The sequence below is a fragment of the Stenella coeruleoalba genome, assembly GCF_951394435.1.
Source record: "Stenella coeruleoalba genome assembly, chromosome: 19".
Classification (NCBI taxonomy): Eukaryota; Metazoa; Chordata; class Mammalia; order Artiodactyla; family Delphinidae; genus Stenella; species Stenella coeruleoalba.
In genome coordinates, this window is record NC_137165.1 from 36,718,064 (window position 1) to 36,745,488 (window position 27,425).

Sequence of the window (27,425 nt, forward strand, 5' to 3'; positions counted from 1 at the left end):
GGGGTGTGCCTGCCCAGGGCACCTGAGCGGGCGCAGGGTTCGCAGCAGCCGCAGCACCCTCAGCATGCCGAGGATCTTGGTGCCGCTGTCGGAGACCATGGACACCAGGATGTCGATGATGGAGATGAGCACCAACAGGCCATCCAGAACGTTCCAGCTGCTGCGCAGGTAGGCCTGCTCCCCGAAGCACCAGCCCAGCGCCACCACCTGAGGACGCCCGTGCGTCACCGGCACCGCCGCCTCCCTGCAGTCAGTCCCCAGCCCTGCCCTCCATTTGTGACCCAGGCTCTCCACCCCCACCGAGCGCCAGATGGCTCCAAACCAACGCCGACCCCACGTCACCTTCACTGTCATCTCAGCCAGAAAGACTGCGGTGAAGATGTAATTGGAGAGGGTCAGGAAGATGCGTTCCTGTAAGAGAGAGCGGGCAGGTGTCGCCACTGGGACCCCCTCCTCGGGCCATGTCTGCTCTGCACACGGAAGCCAGGAGCTGCCTCCAATGTCTGACTCAGAACGAACCCCCCCACTCTCCCCAGCAAAGCAGACAATCTCCTTCCTGCTCTCCCCCCCGCCACTCAGACACACACACACACACACACACACACACACACACACACACACACACGGAGAAGGCGTCAAGCCCCGACTCACTTGCAGCTCTGGCCACAGTCCCACTCTTGCCCCTGAACAGAACTGCCCCCCCCACTACCTCCCGGAGCGGCCTTGAGGGGAAAGTGCTTCCCACCGCAGTGCTGTCATCTGAGCCCCGTATCGCAGGCCCTATTCATCAATTCCTTTCTTAAAACTGGAGCAGGATTTAGCTTGATCTCTTGACGCCCCATCCTACTCTCCTCTGCTCCACGCACTCGCTTTCCTGCTGTGCCCCAGAAATGGAGCCGCAGGGCAAGCTGGGGGCCTGAGTACAGGCTGTGCGTCCCCAGGCACCATATTTATGCCAGGCATAGGGTGAAGCAGGGCAGGAAAGAAGGCGACCCAATCCCCTGATATCTGTGGGCTGATTCCATCGTTGGGTGGCCAAGAGAGGGGTGTAGAGAGCTGGAGAGGCGGCGGCAGGCAAAGTGTGAGTGTCAGAGGGAGTGAGAAGCAGCGAAAGGGGAGAGGGAGAAGCACGCACGTGACAGAGCTAGAGATGGAGGGGCTGAGTGGGAAGGTGGGGGAGAGACGTGGCCACAGTGAGCTCTGAGGCAGGGCCCTGGGCAGGAGGCAGACGAGGGGGCCAGTGTGACCAGCCACGTTTGCTCCAGAGGTGGGGGTCCCCGGTGCTGTGCTCTCTCACCTATTCCCAGGCTGGCCCTCCACTCCCCAGGCTCCCTTCACCACCACCACCACCCGCCCCCCACACTGGCCTGGCTGGAGCCCACCCTAATGGAAAACAGAAGCCCCAGAAATGTCGAAAACTGAATAATGGTATGCGAGGCAGCAAGGAGGGGCGGAGACCACCTCCAAGCTAGTGGTGAAAGATGCCAGGAGGGGCAGCAGAGCCCCCCACCCTTCTAGGACCTGGATCGCTGTGGGGCGACAGGCTGCGATGCCAGGCTGGGGAGAGACAGCTCCCAGGACCGGCTGGGCCCATCCTGAAGAGGTCAGGCCCAGGGGAGTATGTCCAGACGCGCCGGCCCATGGCCTCTCCTCTCCTTCCGAGGAGGACTGGCAGGTTCACAGCCAAGCAGAAGTGACCAGCGGTCCTCCAAATGCCCCTGAAACCCTACTTGCCTGTGACCTGGCAGTACCCTGAGGAGCAAAGGGCAGCTTCCCTCCCCGACGTGGCACCGCCAATGGGGCAGGTTGGGCAGGATGCCTCCCCGTCAGTCACCAGGTCCTGGAGACCCTCTGCCACTCAGCCCGGCCAGGGCCAGTCTCACTGTTGGCCTCACCATGACACTCACTGACTCACATACAGGCCTCACAAGCCCCCGGCGCATGAGAGCAGGCCATCTGCAAACAGCTGGGTGCCACGAAGCTCACTTTTCCCCAGGCGAGGAGAAAGGCCCACTCCCCCAGCTGGCTGCTGTCACAGAAGGGAAACGGAGGCCGGCGGGGGGCACAGGAGGCATCCTGGGGCATCAGTTGCACGGGTCAGAGTCAGAGAGATTCCTGGCTCCCTGCCTCTGTGTCTCTCCGGGCCTCCCTGCCCGCCTGGCTCGCTGCGCGCGTGCTAACCCGCTAATCCGGGAGGGCTGGGCGCCACGCAGACGCTCAGAAGCCGCTGTGTCAGCCCCAGTGACTCACAGCACTGTGGGGGTCGATCTTGGGGCGCTCCATGGCGATGGTGATGCAGTTGAGGAAGATGATGACGAGGACCACATGGTCGAACATCTTGTGGGTGATGATTCGGTGACACAGCAGGCGGAACCTGCTCCGGGACAGAGGCAAAGGCTGAGTCAGGGGGAGCAGGAGGGGGGGACAGCAGTAAGGGGCACTGCCCCTACCCATCCTGGGCCCTCCCATCCCCAGGCCCCGCTCTCATCCTCCCCCACGTCAGGGGACACTTCTAGCATCCCTGGGACGGAGCTGCAGGAGAATTTCCCACAAGAAGGAGAGGGTGGGGTGCAGGTCAGGGACCCTCTTGCTGACCTTGACTGAGGAGGGAAGATGTAGGCAGACCAGGAGTCTCGCTCCAGGCAGCAGGCAGGGAGCCGGGCCCGGACCCACGCTCTCATCCTTTCCCCTTTGCTCTGTAGAAGGATGGGCCGGGATGTGAGCAGGGCCATGCCTCCAAGTTCCTGATCCTTGGTTCCTCAGCGGCCCCGTGGCCCTCACGCCTGGTCTACCCTCTCCACTCTGGCCCAGCCCTATGCCTGGCTTCTCTTCCTGTATTCTTAAAACCACCGCAGCATCTCCCCAAAGCCCCCCTCAGCCCCTGAGCATGCCTCACTTCCTTCATCTCCCCAACCCCTCGCTTCCCCCGGGCTCTCCTCTCTTCCCGTCTCTGCCTCCAGCCCAGCCCCCTGCCTGCATTCCCTCCTTCCCTCCCCGGCGGGCTTGGAAGCCACATCAATTATCAGACACTGTCCCCATCACAGCTGCCTGTTCGAAGACACACCTGGCATGAGGAGACACTGGACCTTTCTCACATGCTAACCCTGGGGTCCCAGTTCCCTGAGGCCCATCCCCAGGGTTAACGGTGGTGGTGGTGGGGGGGTTGGGAAAAGGGTGAATGGGTAAAAGTGGGTGTGAGATCAAGGCTTGTGATGAGGTAGAGGTGAGAGAGGGGACAGAGGAGGGTATCAGTTTGGAGAGATGAGTGATGGGTCTTTCTGAGTCACAGTGGGAGGGCCATGAAAGATTCATACGCATCTGCCTGAAGCCATTCTTATCCACCAAGGATGCAGAGCTGCAGACCCAGGCGTGACAAGGATCTGGGGCTTGGTGGGACGGGCAGAGGGAGAAAGGGGCTCTTTGAAGCCTGGCTTCAGGGATGATAGCCCTCGAGATCCTTTGGGCGTGCTGGTAACTCCCTGAATGCCATAAAACTGGGAGGGGGTCGTCCAGTCCTGCACCAGGTCAGGCACAGCTCCCCTCACTCAAGGTCAGGGGTGAGAGGTCACTGTGCCCACAGGGGCCTCACCAAGTTGCCCTCGTCATCGCCATCGTCCCCATCCAGTGGGGGATCGTCGGGCCGCAGGGCCCGGGTCAGGCGTCCTGGAGCTGACTTGCCGTTGCAATCCTGGTGCTCAGAGGCTGAGCTGCGGCCACTGGCTGTGCGGTGCAGCCCGGGCACCTGCAGTGTGTCCGGCAGGTCAAAGGAGCTCTTAGCTTCCCGCTCCAGGGAGCCCCTGCGGCGGCGGTCGCTGCCCGCTGGGCTGGCGCGCTCCTCTTCCGAGCTCTCCTGCTCATCCTGGCTCTCCTGGCCGTCGCCCGACAACAGGGACCTCCGCTCCCCACTCGGGCTCCTCCGCTTCAGGCTGGGGGCGCGGCCCAGGCTGTTCCGGCTGGAGCGCCTGCTAGTCCAGCGGCTCGCTGCGCTCCAGGGACTGTGCGGGGAGCTGCGGGCGCTCGGCTGGGGGCCGCACGGAGGAGAGAGCGGTCTCAGCCAGGGCCTCACGGCCCCACGCCCCTTCACATGCATCCCGGCTCCCGTGAGCCTCTCTGGCCTCACATCAGGGACAGAGGTATGAGCAGGAGCCCTGGACCTGGATGCCTGGACTCACACCATCTGCGCGACCTTGGGCAAGTCGCTAACCCTCTGCGTGCCTCAGTTCCTCATCTGTAAAAGCGATATGACCCTAGCACCTGTTCCTCATTTAGGTGAGTGGCAGCATCAAATCACAGTGAGAGCGTGGGCCCTGACACCAGCCTCCTGGATTAAAGTGCTGGCTCTGTCGCCTGCTCACTGTGGAGCTTCCCACAGATCACTTTGGCAATCTGAGACTCAGGTCCCCGTCTGAAAAATGGGGATGATATTGGTACCTACCAGATGGTTGCTGTGAGGACCTCGTGCATTAAGAACACTTATACGCAATGTCTAGAACAGCGCCTGGCACAGAATCAGTAACTGGATGGGGTTTGCTATTATTAAGATGAGGCATTCCCTCCCGCTTTACAGAGGGAAATGAGTCTCCTCCAAGGACACTCGGGGAACAGAAGAAATAGAATCAGAACTCTGCTCTTTTGCCCCCAGTGCCAAGGCTCCTGTGCCTGCCTGCATCACCAGCCCGCTGACGCCCCCTGGGCCTTATCTACGCCGTGGCTCGGGGGCTGTCTCCCCAGGCCTGCCCATTCCACCTCTCTGCCCTTCTGATGTCTGTACATCTCCCACTGTCGGGCCCCCACAGGCACCCCCTACCGGCGACTTCGTCTCGTGGGGTGCCCCCGGTTCGGCCGACCCACTGCTGCTGGCGCGGCGGGACGCAGGACCCACAACCTCGGCCAGGCCAGTGCTGGAGCTCTTGGGCAGCGACATGGGTGTGGCGGCCGTGTGGATGATGAGCGGGGGCAACAGGCTCCTCCGCAGCTCCGGGTGCTCTCCCAGAGACACCACTGCAGGGGGAGAGACGGAGAGACCCTGAGTCCACTCAAGGCTGGCCTAGAGCCAGGGGCTGCCCCCGCAGAGAGATACTCACAGGCCAAGCGCTTCTTCCTGTCCCCATCGCCATCCAGGCTGGGCGAGAAGAAATCGGGCTCTGACTCGGACTTGGTGGCGTCTCCCTAGGGTGGGAGAGCAGCGGGCCATTAGGAACCTGGCCGGGCAGGGGTTGGTAGGGTGGACCGAGGTCTCCCTGTCTTCACACGCACACACCACATATAGGCCACAAGGATCCAGCAACTACGGCACGAGGCATGCACTGGCTCAGGCCAGACCACCCAGGCTCGGGGCCCAGGGCTCTCAAGGGCCTGTGATACCTCAGAGAAGCCCACGGCTATCCCCAGAACCCACAGCACCACCATCATGGCTGGGACTGGCTTCAAGAATGGCTGAGGGGAGAGGGGATAGCCTGGCAGGCGGGTGGCACAGGCCAGAGGGAGCTGGGTGAAGTAGTCACTAGAGCCTCATTTCCAAAGGCCACTTGTGCCCTCTGCCTTGCCTCCATGGCTGCCCTCCCCTGAGCCTCAGACCCAAGGCCCCAGAGGAAAACTGAAGGACCCCAGACAGAGCAGCTCAGCCCAAGGACGCGACTTCAGTCCCTCTGCTTCTTCCCTCCATCTTCCCCAAGCCCCCACCTTCTCCCCTGGCCCCGTTTTTACCTCTCTCCCTGGCTCTGGGACAGTTTTTTCTTCCTCCTTAGCAGGTCAGTAGGCTCCCCAGTAATTACACACTTCTCCTTAAGAAGTTATTAAGAAATACTTGATTGCTACTTTTGATAAGGACATAAATATTGCGTAATTGGCATCTCAGGGGATCATTTTCATTAACTCAGTTTACATCCCTAACGAGGCCTTTAATTATCAAGTGGGATCTCCAGGGGGCTGCTTGGGATGTGCAGCGCCATGGGGTCCCATGGCAACCCTGGCTTTGCCCGAATTCTGGTGCCAGTGCAGGACACGGCAGGGCACAGGCTCAGTGTGGGGGCCAGGGGAGGAGCACGCCCCCGAGTACCTGCTGGACCTTCTGGGTGGTCAAGGGGCCAGAGACACAGAAGTAGATTTTAAATTCTGGTACCTTCTGGCAAGAGGCACACCCACCCCCACGTCCTCCAAAGCCTTGTTCTGAGCTGAGACAGCTTGTGGGGTCTCCACCAGAGGCTCAAGGCGAGGAGGAGAGGAGAAAGATGGGGGAGCACACGGTCTGCGGCCACAGATCCCGACTTCGCTGAGGCCCGACGACCCAGACTCCTCGGGGGCCGCAGTGGAGGTACACACATGCGGTGTACCACACACGTGCACACAGAGGATTCTAAGTCCCTTCCTTCTCCGGCCCATCCACTGGTCTGGTGGGACGGATTGGCGCCCTTTGCGGGTGAACAGGGCAGAGGCAAGGAGGCCCTCCCCTCAAATGTCCTCAAGGGGGAAGGGACTTAAAATCAAAGCAAACCTCACGACACCAAGGACCACCATGGCCACCACAGGTTGCACAGCAGCTGAGCGTGAACACAAGCACAGACACGGAGGCAGAATGGGGGCATGGGGCACGGGGGGCATGCCGACTCATGATCGCATACCTACCCCCTGGGAGTCGACAGGCAGCTGAATACAGCTTAACTGTCCACTCGCATCTTCCCGTTTGCTGATTTCCTACAGGGAGAGGGGGAGGCAGGGGACGGGCGCTGGTTACAGGCGCCGGGCTTTCAAACAGCAGCAATGTTGAAAGAGGAGGAAGAAAAGGAGGGGTGCAAACCCAACAGTGGGGGAAATGAGACATGGGGTGGGGGAGGAGAAGAGAGGGAACAGTATGGCCTTCCAGAATTCAACCACAGGCCCTGGAGCCAGAATGAACCTGAAGGGTGAGGGCAGAGGCCACAGAGATGGCAACAAGGGCAGGGAAGGAGACCGAGCCCTCCATTAATCCTAATAATACCAGCTATCGTTCCCTGGGGGCGTGGCAGGCATCGCACAGCTGCTGCGTTAACACCAGCTCACCTCCTCTCCGGGTGGGAAGGAGGTGCAGCGAGCACCATCTTAGAGAAAGCGCCTGAGGTTTGGAGAAGTTAAGAAACTGCCCCAAGTCACACAGAGACCGAGAGATGCATCTGGGCCTCGTACCTGGGTCTCCAGCTCACCTTTCACTGGCTCTGAAGCAGCCGGCCGGGGAGGGTGGGAAGGAGGGGTGGGTGGAAGTCAGAGGTGGGGGAGGAGACAAAAGCCCGGAGCAAGCACAGGCCTCTTCACTCCTAACTCCAAACCAGATGCTCCTACCAAGACGGGGTGTGACAAGTGACACTGGGATGATGGCTACAGTGTTGTTTGATATTAATCAATGGCCTCACACAGGGCCTGCTGCCTGTTCATTTAATTAAGTGTGCAGATGATAAATATAGAGGGATTCAGGGCACCGCCCCCTGCAAGTCAGAGTATAAACAGCCCAGCTGGCCTGGTCCTCTAGGCGACCCCCTCCCACCTCTTGGCAGGGTGGCAAGGCCAGCAGGGGGCCACCCTTGAGGCCTCCTGCCGGTGACGCCCAACAAAATGGGGGTGTCCACTGCTTCCACTGAGGTAGGTTGCCTCGTTTGTAAAGAAGCAGGTCATCACACAGCGGAAGCCAGCCTCTTCTGCCAGATGGCGGGGCTCCCTCACAGCCACACGTGTGCCCCCTGAAACGCCGTACAGCTGAGGGCAGGTGCCTCTGGAGATGTCCAGGCCACTGGCACTGAGTGACCAACCTCTCCCCCGACTCAGGGCTTCACAGGACAGTGAGAAGCTGGTCCAGCTCCTCACACGGGCACTTCAGGGCCATGCTGCTGCCCACCCCCTTGAAGAGGGGTTGATCCTGAAATCCTTTCTCCGTCATGCCCCGAGTGGGACTCTCTCCCAGGCACTTGTCGAGGAGGATGTGGCCCCAGGCCCTGGCCAATCCCTCATGCTGGGGCAGCCACAAGCCCCCAGCAGGGCCAGAGTGACCAGGCCAGGCCCAAAGGCCAGGCTGCTCTCCATTCCCACACGCAGCCTTTGCCACTGCCTAGCAACCAGGCCGGCTCAGCGGCTCTCGGTTTAACAAGGTGTCTGCTGGAAGGACCAGTGATGGGGGGCTGCTGCCCGTGCTGGGCGTTTCCAAGACTGCCGCGCTGGCTGAACGGCCACTTGAGGGCGGGAGATAGGCTTGGGGTGGTTTCCATTTCCACAGAGTTCCACAGGAATTTTTCTGCGAGAATGTTAGCTGTCAGGAACTGTGGTTTGGAAGAGGCTGAAGGACCCCTGTCCCCACTCAGCTCCTCTTCCCACAGGCCAAGAGCAATGGCCAAGTGGTGGGTCTCCATACAGACCTTGGTTCTTGTGGAAGCACGTTGGCACCCTTAACCCTTCAGGCCCCAGGGAAACCCCAAATAAATGTCCCATCCCAGGGAGAGCACCAATGTCCCTCCCTCCCATCAAGAGGCCCAGCCCTCACCCGAGGCAGGGCCTGCCTTCCTGACCTGCTGCCCTCCCTGCCACCCAGCGGGGAGGAACTGCGATAATGGGTAACTACGGAATTACAACGGGAGGAGGCCAGTGTGGGAGAGTTACACCCGCACCCACCAGCCCAGCCCAGCCCACGGGGGAACAGCCTTTCCTCGCAAGGCTGGGAAAGAGTCAGAAAATAGATTTTTGTTTTTCCACCGTGTGCTGGGTATTTATAGACCAGGCCGCAGCGGGAGTTTCCATCCGGGTCACTCGGAGAGAACTGGACCGAGAGCTTCTCCACACCCGACCTGGAGCATTTCTAGGTTGAGTCGACCTGCCCTGTGCTAGGCGCTGGGATGCTGGGCTGGGCCTGGGGCTTGGGTGGGAAGAGGGGATGAGCTAAGGGAGCAGAGCGGGGTGCAGCCCTTCAGGCAGAGGCTGTGTCCTGGCAGGGCAAGGGCGAGATCAATGTAAATCAATATTAATTGATGACGCTGCCTGTGACGAAGGTGATGGAGACTGGGCTGGAAATAGGATGCTCATCTCTGTCATGCCGGCAGCTAATTGGGCTCATTTCTCACCCTGGGCAGCTCAGCCCTGCCCGGGCGCCGGTGGCATCTTCACCAGCTCGGCCAAAGCTCAGATGACTTGCTTGCAAGCTTCCCCCACCCCTCGGTTAAGATGGGTTCCCTCCAGATGTCCCCGAGCGCACCTGTGCTCAGGGATCCAGCTGCACCGTGGGCCAACACTCACCCCGTCCAGCTCTCTAGGGACGCACCTAGCCGGCTTTGCGGGGGAAGTCCACTCGGGACGCTCTGCCGCAACGACCACCGGGTCTCTCGAGTGCCGAGGGGCTGCCTGAAACCCAGAACTCCCACTCCTAGTTCCCCAGCCTGGTCTGAGGGGCACATCCTGCAGAACCTCCCAGGACACCACAGCTCCGGCGGGGCCGCCGATTCCTCCTGGAAGTGGACGGCTGAGGGCAGGGGGTTACCTCTGCCTGGAAGCCCTCCACCAGAATGGCAACGAGCAGGTTGAAGAGCACGTAGTTGCCAAAAGTCATGAGGGCAATGAAGTAAAGGGCAGCCCAGGACGACGTGGAGGCCATTCCGTTGTAGAGCACCTTGTTCCAGTCCTCCTGGGTCAGGATCTGCCGGCCGAGGATGGGAGTCAGGGCCTTCACCGGGGGCACCCCACCACCCTGTCCACCCTGCCATGTTACCCTGGCACCTGAAAGACAGTGACGATGGCCCAGAGCAGGGAGTCAAAATTCTTCCGGTCCGGCAGCGTGTCCCCATCCCTCTCAGAGGCAAATTTGCAGCCGAAAAGATGCATACCCAGGATGCTGAAGACACAGGAGCCACGGGATGGGGATCAGGGCCCCGGCGAACCCCGCCCCCAGGCCCTCACCCCGCTGGCGCGGATGCCGCACCTGCCTCACCTGAAGATGAAGATGAAAAGCATGAGCAGCATGCAGAAGGTGGCCACGTTGTCCATGGTCTTCATGAGCACCACGAGCTGCCGCTGCAGCGCCGGCAGGAAGCGCACCAGCTTCAGCACCCGCATCAGGCGGAAGGTCCGCAGCACCGACAGGCCGCCCCCCTGCTGGCCCACGATCTCCCACACGCTGCAAGGGGCGGGGGAGGGGCGGGAGGCCTGAGCCTGAGCCTGAGCCCGCTGCTTACTCACCCTCCTCCTGCCCCGTCCTTTAGGGGGGCCCAGGAGCACCTGAGGGGCTGGGCTGACCAGCACTGAGCAAGCGGGCCACAAGGGGCCCTCGGGCCTCCAGGCAGGAGCTCGAAGGTCTGGGCGACAGCTCCAGCCCTCCCCACCTCCCCTCTAGGCCAGTCCTCTCCCTCAGTCGGCCAATGCCGCAGCCTCAAGTTATGGAATGTTTGCTTTGTTCTCTTCTAATGAAATCTAAAGCCAATTCCAATAAAGCAGTTCTTCTGGCCCAGGGCCTGGGGGGTGTGGGGGGCAGTGGAGCGCTTTCCCAAGGTCTCGGAAACCCTAAAGCAAGTTGCCAGCATCTGCGACAGTCTCCAAGCGCTTTGTAAGCGGGGACAGCTGGCTGGGCCTTACACCTCCTCCAACTCCTCTCCAAAGCCAGCTCCCCAGTCCTTGCCCACCCCAGGTCTGCATGGGGTCGAAGACAAGGAGTGGAAACGAGAGCAAAGACTTCAGAGGGGCCCAGCCAAAGCGGATAGGAGGCCACGTTCCGCGTGAGCAAGGTGAGGCCTAGGGAGAGGGTGGAGCGCAACGCTGGGGGCATGGAGAATCCTCAGCTGGGGGAGTGTAGAGCCTGTGGGTCAGTGGGGCCTGATTCCAGATCCCTCCACCCCAGAGGAACAGGCTGTGTGGCTCCTCTCCCCAGGCTACCCCGAGGACATTTCTCAGGCAAGAGGCAGCAGAGGGGCCGTCGTACCTGATGACAACAATGACACCGTCGAAGATGTTGTAGGGGTTCTTGATGTAGCCAAAGGGACCGTACACGAGCAGCTTCAGTAGCATCTCCAGGGCAAAGAGGCTGGTGAAGACGATGTTGCTGATTTCCAGGGCGTTGGTGAGCTCCTCAGGCTGGAGGACAGGGTGGGCATAAAGCAGCAAGGCTTGTCCCTGAGCCCTTCATCCCAGTCCTCCCAAACACCTGGCCACATGGAGAGGGGGAGAGGGGACAGCAAGCCAGTGGGTGGGAGTGGGCGTGTTGGGAGAGGGGAGTGGTGGTGCTGAATGCTCAGGCTAATGGGGAGGACCCTCCCCCAAAGGGTCCATGAGAAAATGCACTCAGGGGTGGCCACTGCACAAAGCCCCCAGCCCCTGGCCATTTCCAGCTCTGAGTCTCAGACCCAGGGGCCACAGGCTCAGGGGAGGCCTGTGCTGCGGGTTCTGCCCACCTCCCACTGGGTGCTCCGAGACCCATCCTGTCCTGTGCTACCGTGTCAGCTCAGCAGGCCCAGGCCAGCAGTGCACTGATGCTGGCCGGTACCAGAGGGTGATTGCCAAGACCTCACACACATACGCGGTCACACAGCCACACGCAAACCACACGTGGACTTGGCAGCACGCTCTCTTGGACAACTGTGAGACGTTGCTTTCTTCCAGACACGCACACACTGCATACAGGTACACACAAACACACACACATGCACACACACATATACATAAACACACGAACAAGTATACACACGCAATACCTGCGTGCATGCACACAGAAGCACGTACACACAAACACGCTGATGAGCAGAAGGGAGACCCCAGGAAGGGTTGTCACAGATGAGGTGGCACCTGGAGCTGCTACCCGAGTCTAGGACACCCAGGTTAATTCTCCGCCTATCCTGTCAACTCACTGTGTGACTGACCTTCGGCAAGATCCTAACCTCTCTGGTAATTACTTTTATGCTCCTACCCGGGGTCTGGGATTGGGACTGAGGATACAACCTAGAGAGGTCATCGGAACTAATGACAAACTTTACTTCATCTGCTATTCCAGTGCAGAATATTAAGTACCTCCTCCCTTTTAATATTAAGTACCTACTGTATAATCCACCAGGTACTGTAAAATCCACCAGGTACGCAAAAACATGCCAGCTGTGCTCCCTGCCTCCTAGGAGCTCAGAGTCTAGCTGGAAACAAGTTGTACACACACAAAACAGCCGAATAACCACAAGAGACCTTAGATGCTTTGGTGCCAAAGGAAATTATCCAGACAGTGAATCCAGGAGTCCAGGGGAGAGAAGGTGAGGGAGGAACACACTGGGAAAGCCTTCATCGGGAGGCAGCACTTGAAATGAACTCTGAGGGTGAGTGGGGTCTCTCCAGGCAGAGGGAAGGGGAAGGCATCACAGGGTCGAGCCAGGGAATGAGCCATGTCTGGGTAGAAAGGGAGGGGCCTGGCCAGGCTGCAGGCTGCAGCTGCAGAGTGGAGCCCACTGCCCACCTGATGAGGTGTCTTGACCACCCAAAAGCCCAAGATCCGTAGTAGCTACTCAAGAAGTTTGAATTAAATAACCAAGTGAAGCCCTCAGTCCATCAGACACCTCCCCCCATTTACTCAGCTGCCTCATCTGGCCGGCTGCCCAGGTAGGTCACCCAAACATGGAGCCAGGCCCTGGGCACCGCCAAATGTATCCTAATGGCCCCAATATGTGTGGCCAGCCTGGGTGGGAGGGGGTAGAGCTGGAAGGCAGGGTCTTCTGATTGACTAGCAGGTGAGGGGCATTTGGGGTCTCAACAGCTATTTAGAAGGAGAGAAGCTCTCAGCCCACGGATGGATTCTCTCCAAAGACAGGTCTGGGGAGCAGGGCCGGGGTCAGCAGGCGGGGCCGAGAGCCAGCTGTCCAGAGAGCGAGTGGCTGTCGTGGGGGCCAGTGTGGCATGGAGCCCGTTGCTCCAGCAGATCTTGAGTGAGATTTTGCTCTCAGACTGTGAGTGGGGGCTTGCCACCTGACCTAGCAAATAGGGTTCACAGGGAGACAGGACCTTCGGTCCCTCCAGCGGGAGCACAGTGCAGGTGGTGGGGAAGGGGCCATGGTCGGGACAATTAAATCCCAGAGCTCAGGGACTTCCCTGGGGGTCCAGTGGTAAAGAATCCGCCTTCCAATGTGGGGGACGCGGGTTTGATTCCTGGTCGGGGAACTAAGATCCCACATGCCGCGGGGCAACTAAGCCCACCCGCCACAACTACTGAGCTCATGCGCCTCAACGAGAGTTTGCGTGCCGCAAACTACAGAGCCCACACACTCTGGAGCCCGCGTGCCACAACTAGAGAGAGAAAACCCGCACGCCACAGCTAGAGAGAAGCCCGTGCGCCACAAAGAAGACTCCGCATGCTGCAACTAAGACCTGATGCAGCCACTTTCTGCTCCCAAGTGCAGTCTGTTTCAGAAAGCCATGGTCAGTGAACCTGCCTCCCTGTCACTCTGCAGGCTGCCCAGTTGTCCATCCTTGGACTGGATAAAGATTGGATTGGATTGGTAAGCACGGGCCACACTGGTGCAATGCTCTGTGGGTTCCCAGGCTCAACGTGTGTCTCACCTTGTGCCATCCACACAACAGCCCCCCCCGCCACCCTCATTTTGCAGATGAGCACAAGCGGTCATAAGATGGTGCATGACCAGCACAAAGTCATAGGGCAGAGGGAGAGCCAGGGAGCGGGACCCAATCCCCGCTTCCTCTGAGTCCAATAATACTAGGCTGTCGGGATCCAAGAGTGCAGTGAGGGGCCTGTGAACCCAGACACGGGGGTGGGCTGAATATATAATGTGTCTTCTTACATACATAAAATTATATTTCACATGAACGTAGATGTATGAATAAAGAATGAGTTTGAAAGCATAACTGAGGTGCATGTATAATGGGTGAATTTTACGACATATAAATTACACATCAAAAAGAAGCTGTCGGAAACAAAAATTACTAAAGTAGTGAAAGCACTCTAGCTTTTGCTATCATGTATTCACTTAATTAGGGAATGCTTAAAGTACAACTACTACCAGGCGTGTGGAGGAGGGGTGTTCTCACCGTTTCCTGGCATTGTCTACAGGGCTTACGACAGTCTGTACCTGAGGGCTCACAGGTACACACACTCACCCGCCAGCGCACCGACCAAGAGCCTCATCAGAAGGATGGTGTGGGCTCCCCCAAGGCCTGCGCGTCACTGCCCTCGTAAAGGGGTGGCGGCAAAGCCTGGAGCTGCAGCGCGCCCAGCCAGCCTCCAGGAGGCAGTGGGACCCAAGAAGCAGGTCGAAAGGAGGGCCTGGCACTCTCCCCCCCTTCCCCCACCCCCGCCTTCCCTCTCTCTCCTCACTGCACACACTTAGGGGCAATGCCTACTCCCTTCCAAGGCTCCGGTATCCCCCATGATCCATGGGAAAAAGTCCTCCTCCCCCAGACAGCCAGGCCTGTCCAAGTTACTAAATTGGAAGCTGGGAATGTTCTGCAAATGCAGGACGAGGACACAGAGACTCAATCTTAGCAACACCGTTGCCCCAGGGACCAGAGCCATGATCACAGCCACTGCAGCTGCAAAGGGACGGGGTGGGAGCCACCTTCTCCTAGTGCCCTCCACGGGCCCTACACTGCTACTACCTTCCTCCCAGGAGTTCATTTCCTCCTTGCTCACACCAAACAAGGGAGGGATGTGGGCTTCCTTGACGGCAGGGAAACTGAGGCTCTGAGGTGCGGTGACCTGATGGAGGTCACACCGCTCACTTAGAAAGGTGCCTCTGCACGTCCCTCCACACCTGTCCACGCTGCTGCCCCCGCCACACACCCAGACAGCCCACACAGACTCACACAAGCCCATCAGGCTGCCAGGTAGTCCCTTCTCTGGTCTAGACTGCATCCTCCCTCCTGTTCACGAAGGTCAAGGCCCAGTGGGGGCTTCTGCGAGTGGAGGCCAGGCAGCCTGAGCTTCTCCCACCCAGAGGCCCCAGGCTCTTCTCTGTGCTGACGCTAACTGTAACTCTCCCATCTCCCATCTCCCAACGCTTCCCCTCCCGTTAGCCTGTCAGCTTGGAGTAACTGGGCCCCTGGTAAGCTGCTCAATACTTCCCAGCCCCAGGACCCCCCTGAAACCCAGAGCACCTCCATCCACTAACCCTTAAAGCGCTCATGGTGTGCACAGCACTGCTAAGAGGTGGGGTCGAACCTGAATGCAGGAGGCCTGCCAGCTCGGAGACTTTGCACCTGGGTGACCTCAGGCAAGTCCTTTAACCTTGCTGGTTCCCAGTGGCCTCTTCTATTAAACAGGGTAACACCTCCTTGTGACGAGGCTGCCTTGCCAGATATAGGAGTTAAAGCCTGTGAACACACCCAGGCCAGAGTCCTGCTCAGGCGGCCCCGTGGGCACCGACAGTGGCAGCAGTCCTCACATGTGGCAGGACAGAGAGCCTGCAAGGCCGAAGCTAAGCACCACGTGTGGCAGACACAAGAAGGGCCCCAGGAGCTCAAACTGGCTGAGGTCAGTGGGCCAGTGGGGAGGAGGCAGCGGGAGGAGAACTCCCGTGGAAGGCATCCCCGGCCAGAGCGGCGTGAGCAGAGGAGCAGAGGAAGGAATGTGCAGGGCATACTCCGGGACCAAGGATCAAGTGTCTGCCCTGGTCAGAGGGTGGGAGGGACCACTGGGGAGCAAGGCTGCCAGGTAGGTGGGGCCCAGCCAGAATGGCCTTGACTCCGCTCCACGACTTGACTCAGGCTGGACTCGCCTCTGCCCACGATGCTGCCGTCGAGGCTTCTGGGGGGAGGGGGGAGAGGTGCAAAGCAGTATATTAAGAAGATTAATCTGCTGCAGTAGTGGCAGTGTGCGGATGGCTTGGAGAGACAGAGATGGAGACCAATTAGGGGATACTGCAGCGGTCCAGGCGCGAGGCCTGAGAGCCAGCTCTGGCAGACAGGGATGTGCCTTTTGCAGGGAAGGTGCAAGGCGGGGACAAGCCAGACCAGACCTGAGGGGAGGCCTGTACGAGTCACCCCAACCCTGCCAAGCTCCACCTTCGCCCCCCATCTCCTCAGCTGCCACCTCTTCCACGGACCCTGAAATCTCTGCTCCCCAATTCTGGCTCCTCAGCTCACCTCACCTCTGCCTTTGACAGTCCTGCCTGCTGATTCCACACCCAGAAGAGGTGGTGCAGGTGGGCCGCAGTGATGGGGTGAGTGTCACTGGGTCAGTGGGGCCTCCCGCCTTCTCCTCCTTCTCCAAGGAGGTGTGGGAAGTCAGGGCACGCCTGGGCGGCAGGAGGTTTCTAGGAGACCTCACAGGCCTCATCATACAGGCCTTGCTTTTCGCCGTCCCCCTGGAAGCACTCTAGCTTGCAACGTCGCCTCTCAGCACGTTCTTCTCGCCCCTCATGCCCGCTGGGCCCATTGTTACGTGTCACTGTGCTCGTAACCAGCGGCACTTTAGCCCCTCCCCGTGGTCTCCTGTCAGCTCCCCAGAGCCACCCCAAGGGAACACACAAGCCAGGTAAGTGCGAGGCCCCCACAGTGCCCGCTCAGCTTGCAGAGTCGACCCAGAGCTCCTGTGACTTAAAATTTTGGATGTGTGGCCCCTGCCCCTCACTCGGCCTGCACAGTCTCTCGGCCCAGCTGTGGTGGACCATGTAGAGGCTGCCCTCAGGCCACAGACCTCAGAGGGCTCCTCCTGTCTTGCCAGCTCCCGCCCAGGTAAGTCCCCACCCCCTCTGCCTCTCTGCTGCAGCTGTCGAATTGCTGAGCTCTGCTAGTCAGGAACCTGTGCTGACTGGACAGGAGAATACCCTGCTGGGGGACCAAGGGCTGCTCTGTGCCGGGATTCATCTTCCTCTATTGTCGGATCTCCACCTTTCACCCCCAAGAGCTGCCTCAGACACTTTCCCTCTCCTCGGCCCCCATCCCCACTCCCAACCTGGCCTCCTGCTTCTTGGGGCTCCACTTCCTGCCCCCAGGCAGCTGTGTGTCCTGCAACCTACTCACCTCTCTTCCCTCCTGGAAGGCAGCCAGCCCCTCCTCCACCCCACACCCGCCCACCATGCTCCCCTGGAATCCATTTCATTTCATCAGTTGTCCCTGTTTCCCTCACTTCTCCAATATCACTTCCCCTGCCTAAAAGCAGGAACCTTCGCATAGATCTGGGCCTATTTATGCCTGAACCCCAGGCCCCACCACTCCAGCTCTCTCCAAGAACCCTCTTCCCAGCCCTCCTCCTCCGGATGCCTGGGCAGGACCTGAGCCTGCTGCAAGCCCCCCCTGCCTGATAACTACCTCCCTCTGCTTCCCTGACCCTGTGTGGGCCGCCTCCTGCCCTCTTAGGGCTCTTCTCCCTCTCCCGCTGCCTTTCTCCCCTCAGGCCAACATTCCTGAGTTCAGCAGAACCCACATCCCCCCTGGTCTCCCACACCCCCACCATCGCCCCATCCTCCATCTCCCACCTCTCCAGATGTCACTGGGGTGTGGACAATGCAAAACAATCTCCTTCCAAGCCTTGGTTCCTCACCCAGAGAGCCAACCTGTCTGACAGCCTTCCCAGGATGGCCCAGGGCCAGCTCAAGGGCGGCAAGTCCAAAACAAACCCTCTCACCTCCTCTCCCAAACCTGCTCCTTTCCCGACCTCCCAGCTCCATCCCTCTCCAGGATTCAGTTTTGGAACCTAGGAGTTATCTAGGATTTATGCCTGCCCTTCATCCCTCTAGCAGCAGGTGCCCGGGCCCACAGACCTTGGCGATGGAATGGCTGTGCCCCCACCCGCTCGTCCTATTCCCCCTCCGCCATACTGGGGGCCCTCATTGCCTCTGATCTGAACGATAGAAATAGTCTCCCGGTCCCTCCCCCAAACCAGCCCACACCTAACTGGAAGCTCCAGCTTCCACAGCACTGCTGGACTCACTTCACTGCTGCTCAGACAACTCGGGGTGGGGTGGGGGAGGCAACACGACGGTCCTTCAGAGCATCCTATGCCCCCCTGTGCATTCCCAGGCCAGGCTGCCAGAATGCCCCCCCAGCCCCTCCACCGGAACCTTCTGCTCCTGGCCTCAGCTACCAATCCCACTTATCTTTCAAGACCACCCTCAAAAGCCACCTCCTTCAGGAAGTCCTCCGAAATCCCCCATCTGGGCGTAAGCATCTGTCCTCTGTCCCCAGAAGTCTCCCTTATGGCATTTGGCAAATTCATCCGTGAAGCAGACTGACTTTTCTGCTGGAACCTAAGTTTCTTGGGTGCTCCTGGCACCGCCCCCACCCCATTCTATTATTCTATTCTAACGTGCTGTGCACAGGAGGTGCTCCCCACATTTGCTGAATTGGGGGAGTCTTAGAGCCAGATGACACCTGGAGGAACGTGAGCACCCCTTTTGCTGGCCATCTCCAAAACAGCACCCTTCTCCCTCCCACCTCTGGTGGACCTTTGAAAGTCTGGGACCAGGGCAACTGTGGAAGATCATCCCCCCAGGTCTTGCTTGGCCCTCAGCCCCAGCTCCTCTGCCTGGAGGCCAAGGACTCCTGGGAGGCCCAAGGAACAGGACAGGTGTCTGTAAACCCCTGTCCTCGAAGGCCACACTGGGGTATATCCGTGCCTGTGTCTATCTTCTGGGAAAAGGGTCCCAGCTTTCAGCAGAATCCAGAAGGAGCCCGTGAATCCCCTCAAAGTTAAGACCTACCGCATCTGGACTCTCCCCCACCCCACCCCACCCCACCCCACCCCCAGCTTCCCTTGCCCTGAACAGCTGACTTCACTCACTTATAAATAGAAACGCTCCCTGGACGTGTATCTAGAGTGTCAGGATGGGGAAACAAGCAGAATCATCACCTGCCCTGTCCTCCCCTGGCCTGAAAGGCTGTGTATTCGGGACCCTCCCTCTCTCTCCTCTGCAGGCCAGGAGACCACTGGGCTGTGTGCCCTCCCCACCTCCCCACATGCTGTTGTCCCTCTTCTAGAATATGAGGTTGGCCCCTGCCCTCAGCAGCCCCAAACCAGGAAGGGGGTGATTAGGAAGCTCCTGTGTCCTTAAGACCCCATTCTGGAGGGGCCTCGCCCCCACGCATACTCAGGCAGGGACAGGTTCCAGGAGACAACCTCTCTTCTGTGCTCCAACAGCACACTGGATGTCCCACGGGCACCTCGTATGCAATGCCCTCCAGCCCAACTCTGCACAAGCCCCAGTGCTTGCCCCTGGAGCAGAAACCTGGGTGTCATCCTCGCCGCGTCGTCCCCACAGATATCCAACTGGTGTTGAGGTCTACAGATTCAGCTACCTGCCAGCTCTCCCCGGCACTCTTCTCTCTGTCTCCAGGGACAGAGATGTATGAACTGGCCAGACCACTGCAGTAGCCCTCTGGTGGGCCTCCCTGCCTCCTGTCTCCCTCTCCCTTCTACTCCCCACGTGGCTTCCGGAGGCCTTTTCATAGAACAGAAACACATATCATCGACCTGCTTAAAACCTTTTGGGGGAACCTGTCACCTTCAGGATAAAATAAATCCAAACTCCTTCCTATGCCTCTCAGGACCTAGCTCTGAGTTTTTTTCCAAACTCATCTCTTGTTACTTGCCCATCCCAGCCCCCACCCAGTGCCCTATTCGTTCTGAACTCCTTATAAATCTCTTCATTTTTTGTGTCTGGTGCCTCTGGCCCTCCCCCATGCTGTGCCCTACCCTCTACCCTTCACTAGCTACTTCCCAATCTCCATTCAAACTCAGCTCTTAGGTCATGTCCTACTGAAGCCCTCCTTGAATCCTTTCCCCAGTCTGGGTCATGGGTGACTCCTCTGTGCCTCCTTTCCAAGCACGTATTACATCAAGTTAGTGTGACGTTTACTTGTCGGTGAGGTCTTGGAGAGGAAGGACAGAGTGCCCCGGCCCAGCGTTGTACTGGAGCGTCTGGTTGTGCACCTCTCTTCCCAGCCCCACATGCAGTGACATCACATTGGTAGCTTGAAATCAGCCATAGTAGAAGCATTTACGCCATGGAAATTGGCAAATCCTGTAAACACCACAAATCAGGACAATTTTTTCTTTTTAAAGGGCTGGTTATTAAACATTTATCAGCATGCCACTGCTTAGGCCCAACTCTGATGCACAGAAAATGTGTGTGGAATGGATGGATGGATGGATGGATGTATAGTTCACAAGCTCCCTGTTCCAGGCACCGCCCCCTAGTGGGTGGGGCACACACAAGCCCACCCTCCATCAGATCACACTTCCTATCTGAAGTTATAGTCTTGCTCCCTCCTCGGAGTCCTGTGTCTTTGTCCTCCTCACCAGTCTCTCTGCACAAACTACCTGCCACTTCTCCGCCAGCTGGTGGGTTAAGGGGTGGGAAAAGCAGGAGAGTGTGGACAGCATGGGGCCCACCTCGGGCAGCGTGGGGTATGACAGAATGGATGCTACCTTGGTCAAGAGGTTGGTAGAGAGCAGCAGGTTTTCCTGTTCTAGACAGGAAAACCGAATGATGGGTAAGATAGGTGACAGTGGGAGACGACAGGTCTGGAAAGGGCACCAGCAACGGGCTGGGCTCCTCCCCCAGGGAAGCACCAGCAACACCCTCTCCAGTGTCCAACACCAAGATCGGTGGATACAACTGCCTCATGAAGAGCACTGCAGGAAGCCATGAGCCTCTGGTCCTCGCCTCTGAGCGTCTGCAGACGCTCTTCCTTGCTGTGTCTCTCAGCTCTCTTGCTCAACTGGCTCCTCCTCTCCTTCATCTGAGGCTCCACTGGAGCCTGCTCCGTCTATCCTTGTTTACATCAGGGTCTTGGTCTGTCTTTGGCTCCCTCTCTGTATCTGTCTGTGTCACCCCTACATCTGTCTGCGTCACCCCTACATCTCTGTGCCTCCACCTGTCTCTGTCTCCTCCCCGTGAGTCCCATCTCCCTCTCTATATCTCTGACCTTCTTGTCTCTGTGTCTCTGCCTTCCCGTCTTTTTATCTCTCTCCCCCTGGGTCTCCATCTTGCTCTCTGTGCCCCCATCTCCCTATCTCTGTCTCTCCCTCCCTTTCTCTTTCTGTCTCCCTCTGTGTATCCATATCCTCCTCTGTGTCTCTGTCTTTCGGCCTCCATGTCTCCTTGCATCCTTCCCTGCTCCCCTCAGCCTGCTCAGGCTCAGGGACCCAGATGGCGGGACATTCATGCCGCAGCGCCTGCAAGCACAGGGCCACGGCTGCTTCTGGGATTTTCTACCGCTCCCAGCCCCAGAGCCTGCCGGGGCGGCAGTCAGTCCTCTGCCTGGCCTGCTGGTGACTCTCACTCACCCCTATGGGGCCCTCGGCAACCAGGTATTGGGACAAACTCCTCCCTGGAGCAGACATTGTGCCACCACTGAGTGGGGACTCCCTTCTGCTGAGGACTTGGGAGGCTGTCCCCCGCTTTCCTCAGGAGCTTGGATAAGGAGATGTTGCAGGCACCGTGACTGCTTGCTATGACTTCTTCCCCAAGGGGGTGTCCTTCCTGATGTCTAACTGAAAGCCCTCTTGCTGCAGCTTCATCTGCCCTCAGTCTCTGTGACTCAGCTTCTTTCCAGCACACTCAAAGCCGCCACCAGCAGCCGAGGAGGTGCCCCGGGGGGAGGGGCATCTGACCACGGCCAGAACTGGGGTAAGGGAGAGGACGCTGGGATTCGGGCTCGGGAGCTGGCGTAATGGGAGCTTAGGAGCTGCCGCCACCTGGATTGCAGCAGTAGAAAATGCCGCCACAACCAGCCTGACAGAGCAGAGCACCTCTCCCCAGGAGGCTGGCTGAGCAGGCGTGAGACGCACACACCCACGCGCCATGCGCCCAGACACAACACGCCCACCAAAGTGCCGTACTCCCCACCTGCTGACCCTGCAGCCGGTGTCCTGCCCCGCCTCCACCTCACCTCCATAGGAAAGGAACAGGGTATAGCCGGCTGGGTGGGGGTCACTGAGGCAAAAGGAAGGGGCGTCAACATGGTTGATGGCGATGTGGGAGGGGCTGGGGTGCACCCGGCTGGACAGGGCAACTGGGGTAGGAGCTGAGTGGGGTGGACGGTAAGGGAATTCAGAACCCCCTGAAAAGTGAACATCGCACGTTTGCTCCAGCCGGGCTTGGACCTAGGATACCCAGCCTCGACCCAGACCCACTCCCGGCACTGCCCCGTGGCCACGCCCAGCGGAGCCCAGGACCTGCCCCATGGTTGCCCCACCCCTGCCACACCCTTGCGTGCGTGCGTGCATGCGTGCGTGCGTGCCCACTCCACACCCTCTGGCTCCACGTGCCTGTACCCATTAGGTTGGGGCAGTACCTGGCTTCGGTCGGCACCAGGGAAGGTCTGGCAGCCCCGACCCTCCCTGAGCCCCAGGACAGTGAGAACACCCAGGGGAGAAGAGCACAGAAGGGCCTGTGAACCGCAGCACCTGCCTGCTGGCCTCCCTCGTTTCCCGAGAATCTGACAAGGGGGTGACCTGGAAGGCCAAACTGGGGGGAAGGGCTGCCTTCTGAAAGGATTCCTGTGGGGGATGAAGCCAAGGCCGGTTGTGAGGCCCCACGGTACCTGCTCCCACCTCCAGTGTGGGAGTGGGGTCAGTGGGGTTCCCCAGGCCACCCCTTCTGTTCTTGCACAGCTCTGCGAGAGAAGACAGCCTCCTCCCCCTCAGCGCAGATCCCATTGCCTGCAGCCGTCAGCTCCGCAAAACAAGCCTGCTTCCTCTTCCACATGACAGCCCTTCAAATATTTGAAGACAGCTCGCCTGTCCCTGCTGAGCCTCCTCTTCTCCTGACTAAACATCCAGGTTCTTAGAACGATTCCTCAAGCGCAATGGTTTCAAGTCCCCTCACCATGCTGGGAGCTCTCTTCCACCTAGAGCCGCCCTCCCCGTTCACAGCACGGCTCCCAGAACAGAGGCCAAGAGCAGATGGCCTCCCTCCCTACCCCGCCCAGGGGCAGGCTCCAGCCCTCCACTCCTCACCTCCACCTGCACAGCCCCCTGCTGCCTCCAGTCAATCACACCCCTAATTACTGAGTCCGGTGAATGCCCGGGGGCCCAGCCCACGCCCTGTATGTGACTTGTCCCTCCAAAAAGGCCTTGCCCCCATCTGATGCTCATCGCTCATTTAAATTCTTTAAAGCCCACCTCCTCTCAGAAGCCTTCCCAGATGAAACACACCCAGCTCAGACCCTGCCCCTGCCCTGGGCAACCTCCACACTCAGAGACTGTATGACATTCACTGGCTTTCACGCTCCAGAGAGACCCCCGCATGGGTGCATCTCCCTCCTGTCCTCCTCCCTGTCATGCAAGCTAGCAGCATGGAGAGGAGACCGAACACGCGGTGGGAGGGGAGGAAGGCAGAGGGTCCCCAGCCCAGGGACCGTGCCCTTGCCCGTGTCCCTACCTGCTCGTGGTATTCGATGCCCATGCTGAGTGTGTTGACCAGGATAGCAATCATGATTCCCCGACCAAAGTACTTGCTGTCCACAATCTTCCGAAAGGTGTCACAGACCAGCCTCCAGAAGGCCAGCACAGAGTTGGGCTCCACGTCCAGCCCCAGGCTCCGTCGACGCCAGCTGTGGGGATTCTGGCGGTCACCGTGCTGGGCGTCCTGTGTGAACTCATAAACTGCCTCGCTGTCTGAGTCAGGCATCTCGTGGCCGGCGAGCTCCACCTCCCCTGCCCCAGTCCGGACACAGTAGGGACAGCTGTCTGGGCCACAGGCTCCACTGTCTGCCTTCAAGCAAGGGCTGGAGATCTTGCAAGAGCTTTGGCAGGCGCCTGGGACAGGAGAGTAGAGGTTAGAGACTCCAGGGTTTCCAACTTGGGGTCACCCTTCCCTCAGAGTGTGTATAAAATGAGTGGGGGAGTTTGGGATTCTTTCAATGATGGGGGTGCTAGGCACTTGGTGGGCAGGGGTGCTGAATGACTTGCAATGCGGGCAATCCTGAGTAAGAGAATGCCCCCAAATGCCAATAGCATCCCACTGACAGTCACTGCTGGTTGTCCTAGGGTTCGTGCCGTTGACCTAGGAGCCTTCAGGGAGGAGCCTAGACCATCTTTCCTTCCCAGGGAAGCCAGCCCTGCATTAACACTGCTTTAAGTAGCATTTTCCAAGGGTTCCTTAAGACACACACCCATACATGTGTATTCATGTATGTTCTCACACCAGACACATGCACATGTGCACTAGACACACACTCGCATACATGCATGTACTGTGTACACACGCATACAATTTATGAGTCACACACACACAGCCAAACACAAGTGTGCACAGACCCATACATACCACACGGTGCACGCGTGCCAGGCATGTGCACACATGGGCGTGCACACACACCAGACAAGAGCACCACCCCGTGTGCACGGACACGCACCTATACACATCAGACACGTGTGGACACATGCACATATGAACACCAGACATGTGCATGCAGACGGGCACATACACACACCAGACACCTTCATGCGCACGCACACACACACACACACACACACACACACCCCAGACTGCGCATGTGCACAGTGACCTATCCCAAGACGCCAATGTCGATTTAAATACAGCTTTGACCGTAGACTGTGAGAGCCGAAAGAAACCTCAGCGACTACCCAGAGAAAGCATGGATTTGAAGACGCCTGGCTCGGGGCCCAGCCCTTCCGCCTGCATGCAGGAGGACATCAGTAAACACCACTGACAGCTGTGATGGTCCCAGCCCTGCCTTTTACACAGAAGGAAATAGAACCGTGCGTGTGTGCGGCTGGCTGGCGCCCCTTGGCAGGGTGGTAGAGGAGCTGGCACGAGAACCCTTCCCACCGCGTTCTGTGGCGGCACCTTCCTGTCCCAGCCCACATTCCCACAGAACAGCCCACAAATATCCCACTTCTCCCACGTGCCACATCCTTCCTGAAACACAGGGCCTGGGCTTCGGCTGCAGCGAGTCTGTCTGTGGAGGAGGGTGTGCCACCCTGCCTGACTGGGGGATGCCCCCAGGGGCAAGCAGCTCCCTTCCCCTCGACACTGGGTGTTCCACCCATCAGCCTAGCAGCCCCTGAGGACCTGCTGCACCAAGCCCCAGGTCTCCCTATGGGGACGGAGTGACACTCATGTTTACAAGAGCGCCCTTAGCACGGGACGGACGCGGTGCTCACCACAGTCACACACCGTTTCCCCTCTGAACCTGCAACGAGGACTATAGAGCCTCAGAGTCAGAGGGCCCCGACTCCACCCCTCACCAGTGGCACGGCCTCGGGCGAGTCACACAACCTCTCCGAGCCTCCTTTGTCTCATCAGTAAAATGGGGATGATAAGGAAGTTTATCCCTTAAGCTGCTGAGAGGCTCCAGTGGGGTTTTGCCTGAGGAGCATGTGACAGGCACACAGCAATCCATCACAACTGCGAACAGCACAGAGCAGAGCACGTAGCACGTGCTCATTACACGACAGCTGTTGTTATTACTACAGTGTAGGAATTATGAGTCCCGTTTTAACAGATGAGAAAATTAGGGCTCAAAGAAGCGATGTGACTCGCTGAAGGTCCCAACGCCAAGAGTGGCAGGATGGGAATCCAAGCCCTGTCCTTCTGACTCCAGACGCCCCAGTCCTGGCTGGGACGGGATATCACCCGGTCCCTGGGTGAGGGGCACCAACGTGCCTCCACCCAGAGTTCTCACCTGTACTCTGTGTCTCCAGCAGCTTGTGCATAGAGCTGTAGGGCCTGGGTGGGATGTTGAGGCTGGTGAGGGTGGGGGGTCCAGAGGTGGGGGCCACCTCCATTAGCGCCTTCTCTTTCAGCATCTCTGGTGGAGGGCTGGTGTGCATGGTGGGGTACACCTTCCCACTGCCCACAGTCCTGCCCGATGCTTCAGACGGCGACCTGGGAGGGGGTGCCTGGCAGCGGACTGGCTCCAAGTGGCAGTCAGCATGGTAGAAGCTGTGCACAGACTCTGCACCCCCCGGAGGGCCCCCGGAGAGGGCGAGTGTCGAGGGTGGTGGCAGCATGAGCCGGCGAGATCCATTAGCATCCTTGTCCTGGATCTGTGGGCTGGCCCGGGGGACCCGTAGCGTCCCGTTGCCCAGGTGGTAGTGGTGGTGATGGTGGTGGTGATGGTGCACCAGGTGGTGGACAGACGGACGGCGGTGGGAGCGAGGGCAGCTGCCGCTGGGCTGGGGCTCCTGGCTCCCGCGGGGAGCTGGGCTGCTCAGCAGCCCGGCCCGCACGCCCGCTGCCCGGGAGACCTGGGCCAGCCTTCGGGCTGCTTTCCGGAGGATGTACACGAGGTACTTGAGCAGCTCCTCATAGCAGCTGCCCGGCTCGGAGAAGCTGGCCAGGGTGCTAGCGTTGGACAGGAACCGCACCCGCTGCTCCCGCATCAGCTGGCTTTCCCGTTGCTTGGTCTCTGAGAACTGCGTGGCAATCACCACCAGGCACAGGTTGATCATGAAGAAGGAGCCCACCTATTGGGGTGGGGACAGCAAGAGGAGACAGCCTGAAGGACAGGGAGCCACAGTGCCAGCCACCGAGTACAGAGTGATCCCTGTGGGCCAGGCGCTGGGCTCAATGATTGTCCAAGCATCATCCTGTTTTATTCTCATAACGATCTCAAGAGGGGACACCTTTACTGTCTCCATCTGACAAGTGAGGAAACTGGGGCTCAGAGAGGTTGAGGAATTTGCCCACGATCATTCAGCCCATGCACAGCAAAGCTTAGACTTGAACCAACCTCTATGGAATTCCAAGGCATTGCTATTGATCATGAGGTTATCTGGCAAGGATATCTCCCAAACTCCCTGCCCCTCAACATGCCCATCCTCCGAGATTGTGGGCACCCCCTCCCCAATTCCCATTAGGAGTTAGGTAAGGCCGTGGAAATGAATGCTATCTTGGGGACGTGGGGTTTTCACATCGGGTTGAGCTTTTGAGATCTTGGCAAAAACATTGTTCACAAAACTCCTGCTTCTAGCCCCAAGTCTAGCTTCGTAAGCTTGAGTGCGACCCTTAACCATGGGACCTCGGTATCCTCGTGACCACTGGCCTTGGCCTTTCCCCTCCCCCAGCTGGGTAATGGGCTGAACGCTGAACCCTGCAGACTAGCCAGCTTGCCACTCTGACTCGGCCACACTCCCCCGTCTCCACCTCCATGCCTCAGTTTCCCCCGGGCTTCTGGGGGGGTGGCAATTGCTTGGCTAACAAACCGGAATGAAGGTAATGAATATTTATGGTGACAAAGCAGATTTTTTTCCCTAGCTTGTGTCCTAGTAATTATGATAATTAGCTTCACTAGTGTGATTCCAGAGAGCTGTTTGGAAAGATTTTTCATGGGGTGTGTGGGAGGGTGGAAACAGGCCCCTTACCTCTCTGTCTGCTTCCTTCCCACTCCCCAAGCCCAGGGAGAGCTGAGTGGTGAAAAGATCCCGTGAAAAGGTCACGAAACCACTTCCCAGAGGTGCTGGCCTTGCCACCCAGGTGACGGTGGGGGGAAGGGAACAGGCCCCTACGCTTCCATACCAGGGATGG

At 59.0% G+C, this 27,425-nt stretch overlaps 1 protein-coding gene across 30 annotated transcripts in view; it reads right to left on the reverse strand.

Moving 5' to 3' along the window:
• The window catches only part of CACNA1G (calcium voltage-gated channel subunit alpha1 G), a 62,277-nt gene that overhangs the window by 21,846 nt on the left and 13,006 nt on the right, over nt 1-27,425 (reverse strand). For 20 of the 30 annotated variants that reach the window (XM_079904760.1, XM_079904758.1, XM_079904759.1 and 17 more), the window contains exons 8-21: nt 25,582-26,365; nt 23,313-23,689; nt 10,922-11,073; nt 9,938-10,123; nt 9,727-9,841; nt 9,491-9,646; nt 6,625-6,693; nt 5,085-5,169; nt 4,808-5,001; nt 3,590-4,021; nt 2,596-2,696; nt 2,251-2,374; nt 343-411; nt 23-207 (exon numbers count right to left, since the gene is read on the reverse strand). In XM_079904760.1, the coding sequence (XP_079760886.1) occupies nt 23-207; nt 343-411; nt 2,251-2,374; nt 2,596-2,696; nt 3,590-4,021; nt 4,808-5,001; nt 5,085-5,169; nt 6,625-6,693; nt 9,491-9,646; nt 9,727-9,841; nt 9,938-10,123; nt 10,922-11,073; nt 23,313-23,689; nt 25,582-26,365 (3,029 nt within the window). The remainder of the gene's footprint in view (nt 1-22; nt 208-342; nt 412-2,250; nt 2,375-2,595; nt 2,697-3,589; nt 4,022-4,807; nt 5,002-5,084; nt 5,170-6,624; nt 6,694-9,490; nt 9,647-9,726; nt 9,842-9,937; nt 10,124-10,921; nt 11,074-23,312; nt 23,690-25,581; nt 26,366-27,425) is intronic. The other 10 variants (XM_079904761.1, XM_079904752.1, XM_079904749.1 and 7 more) reach the window with 2 other exon arrangements.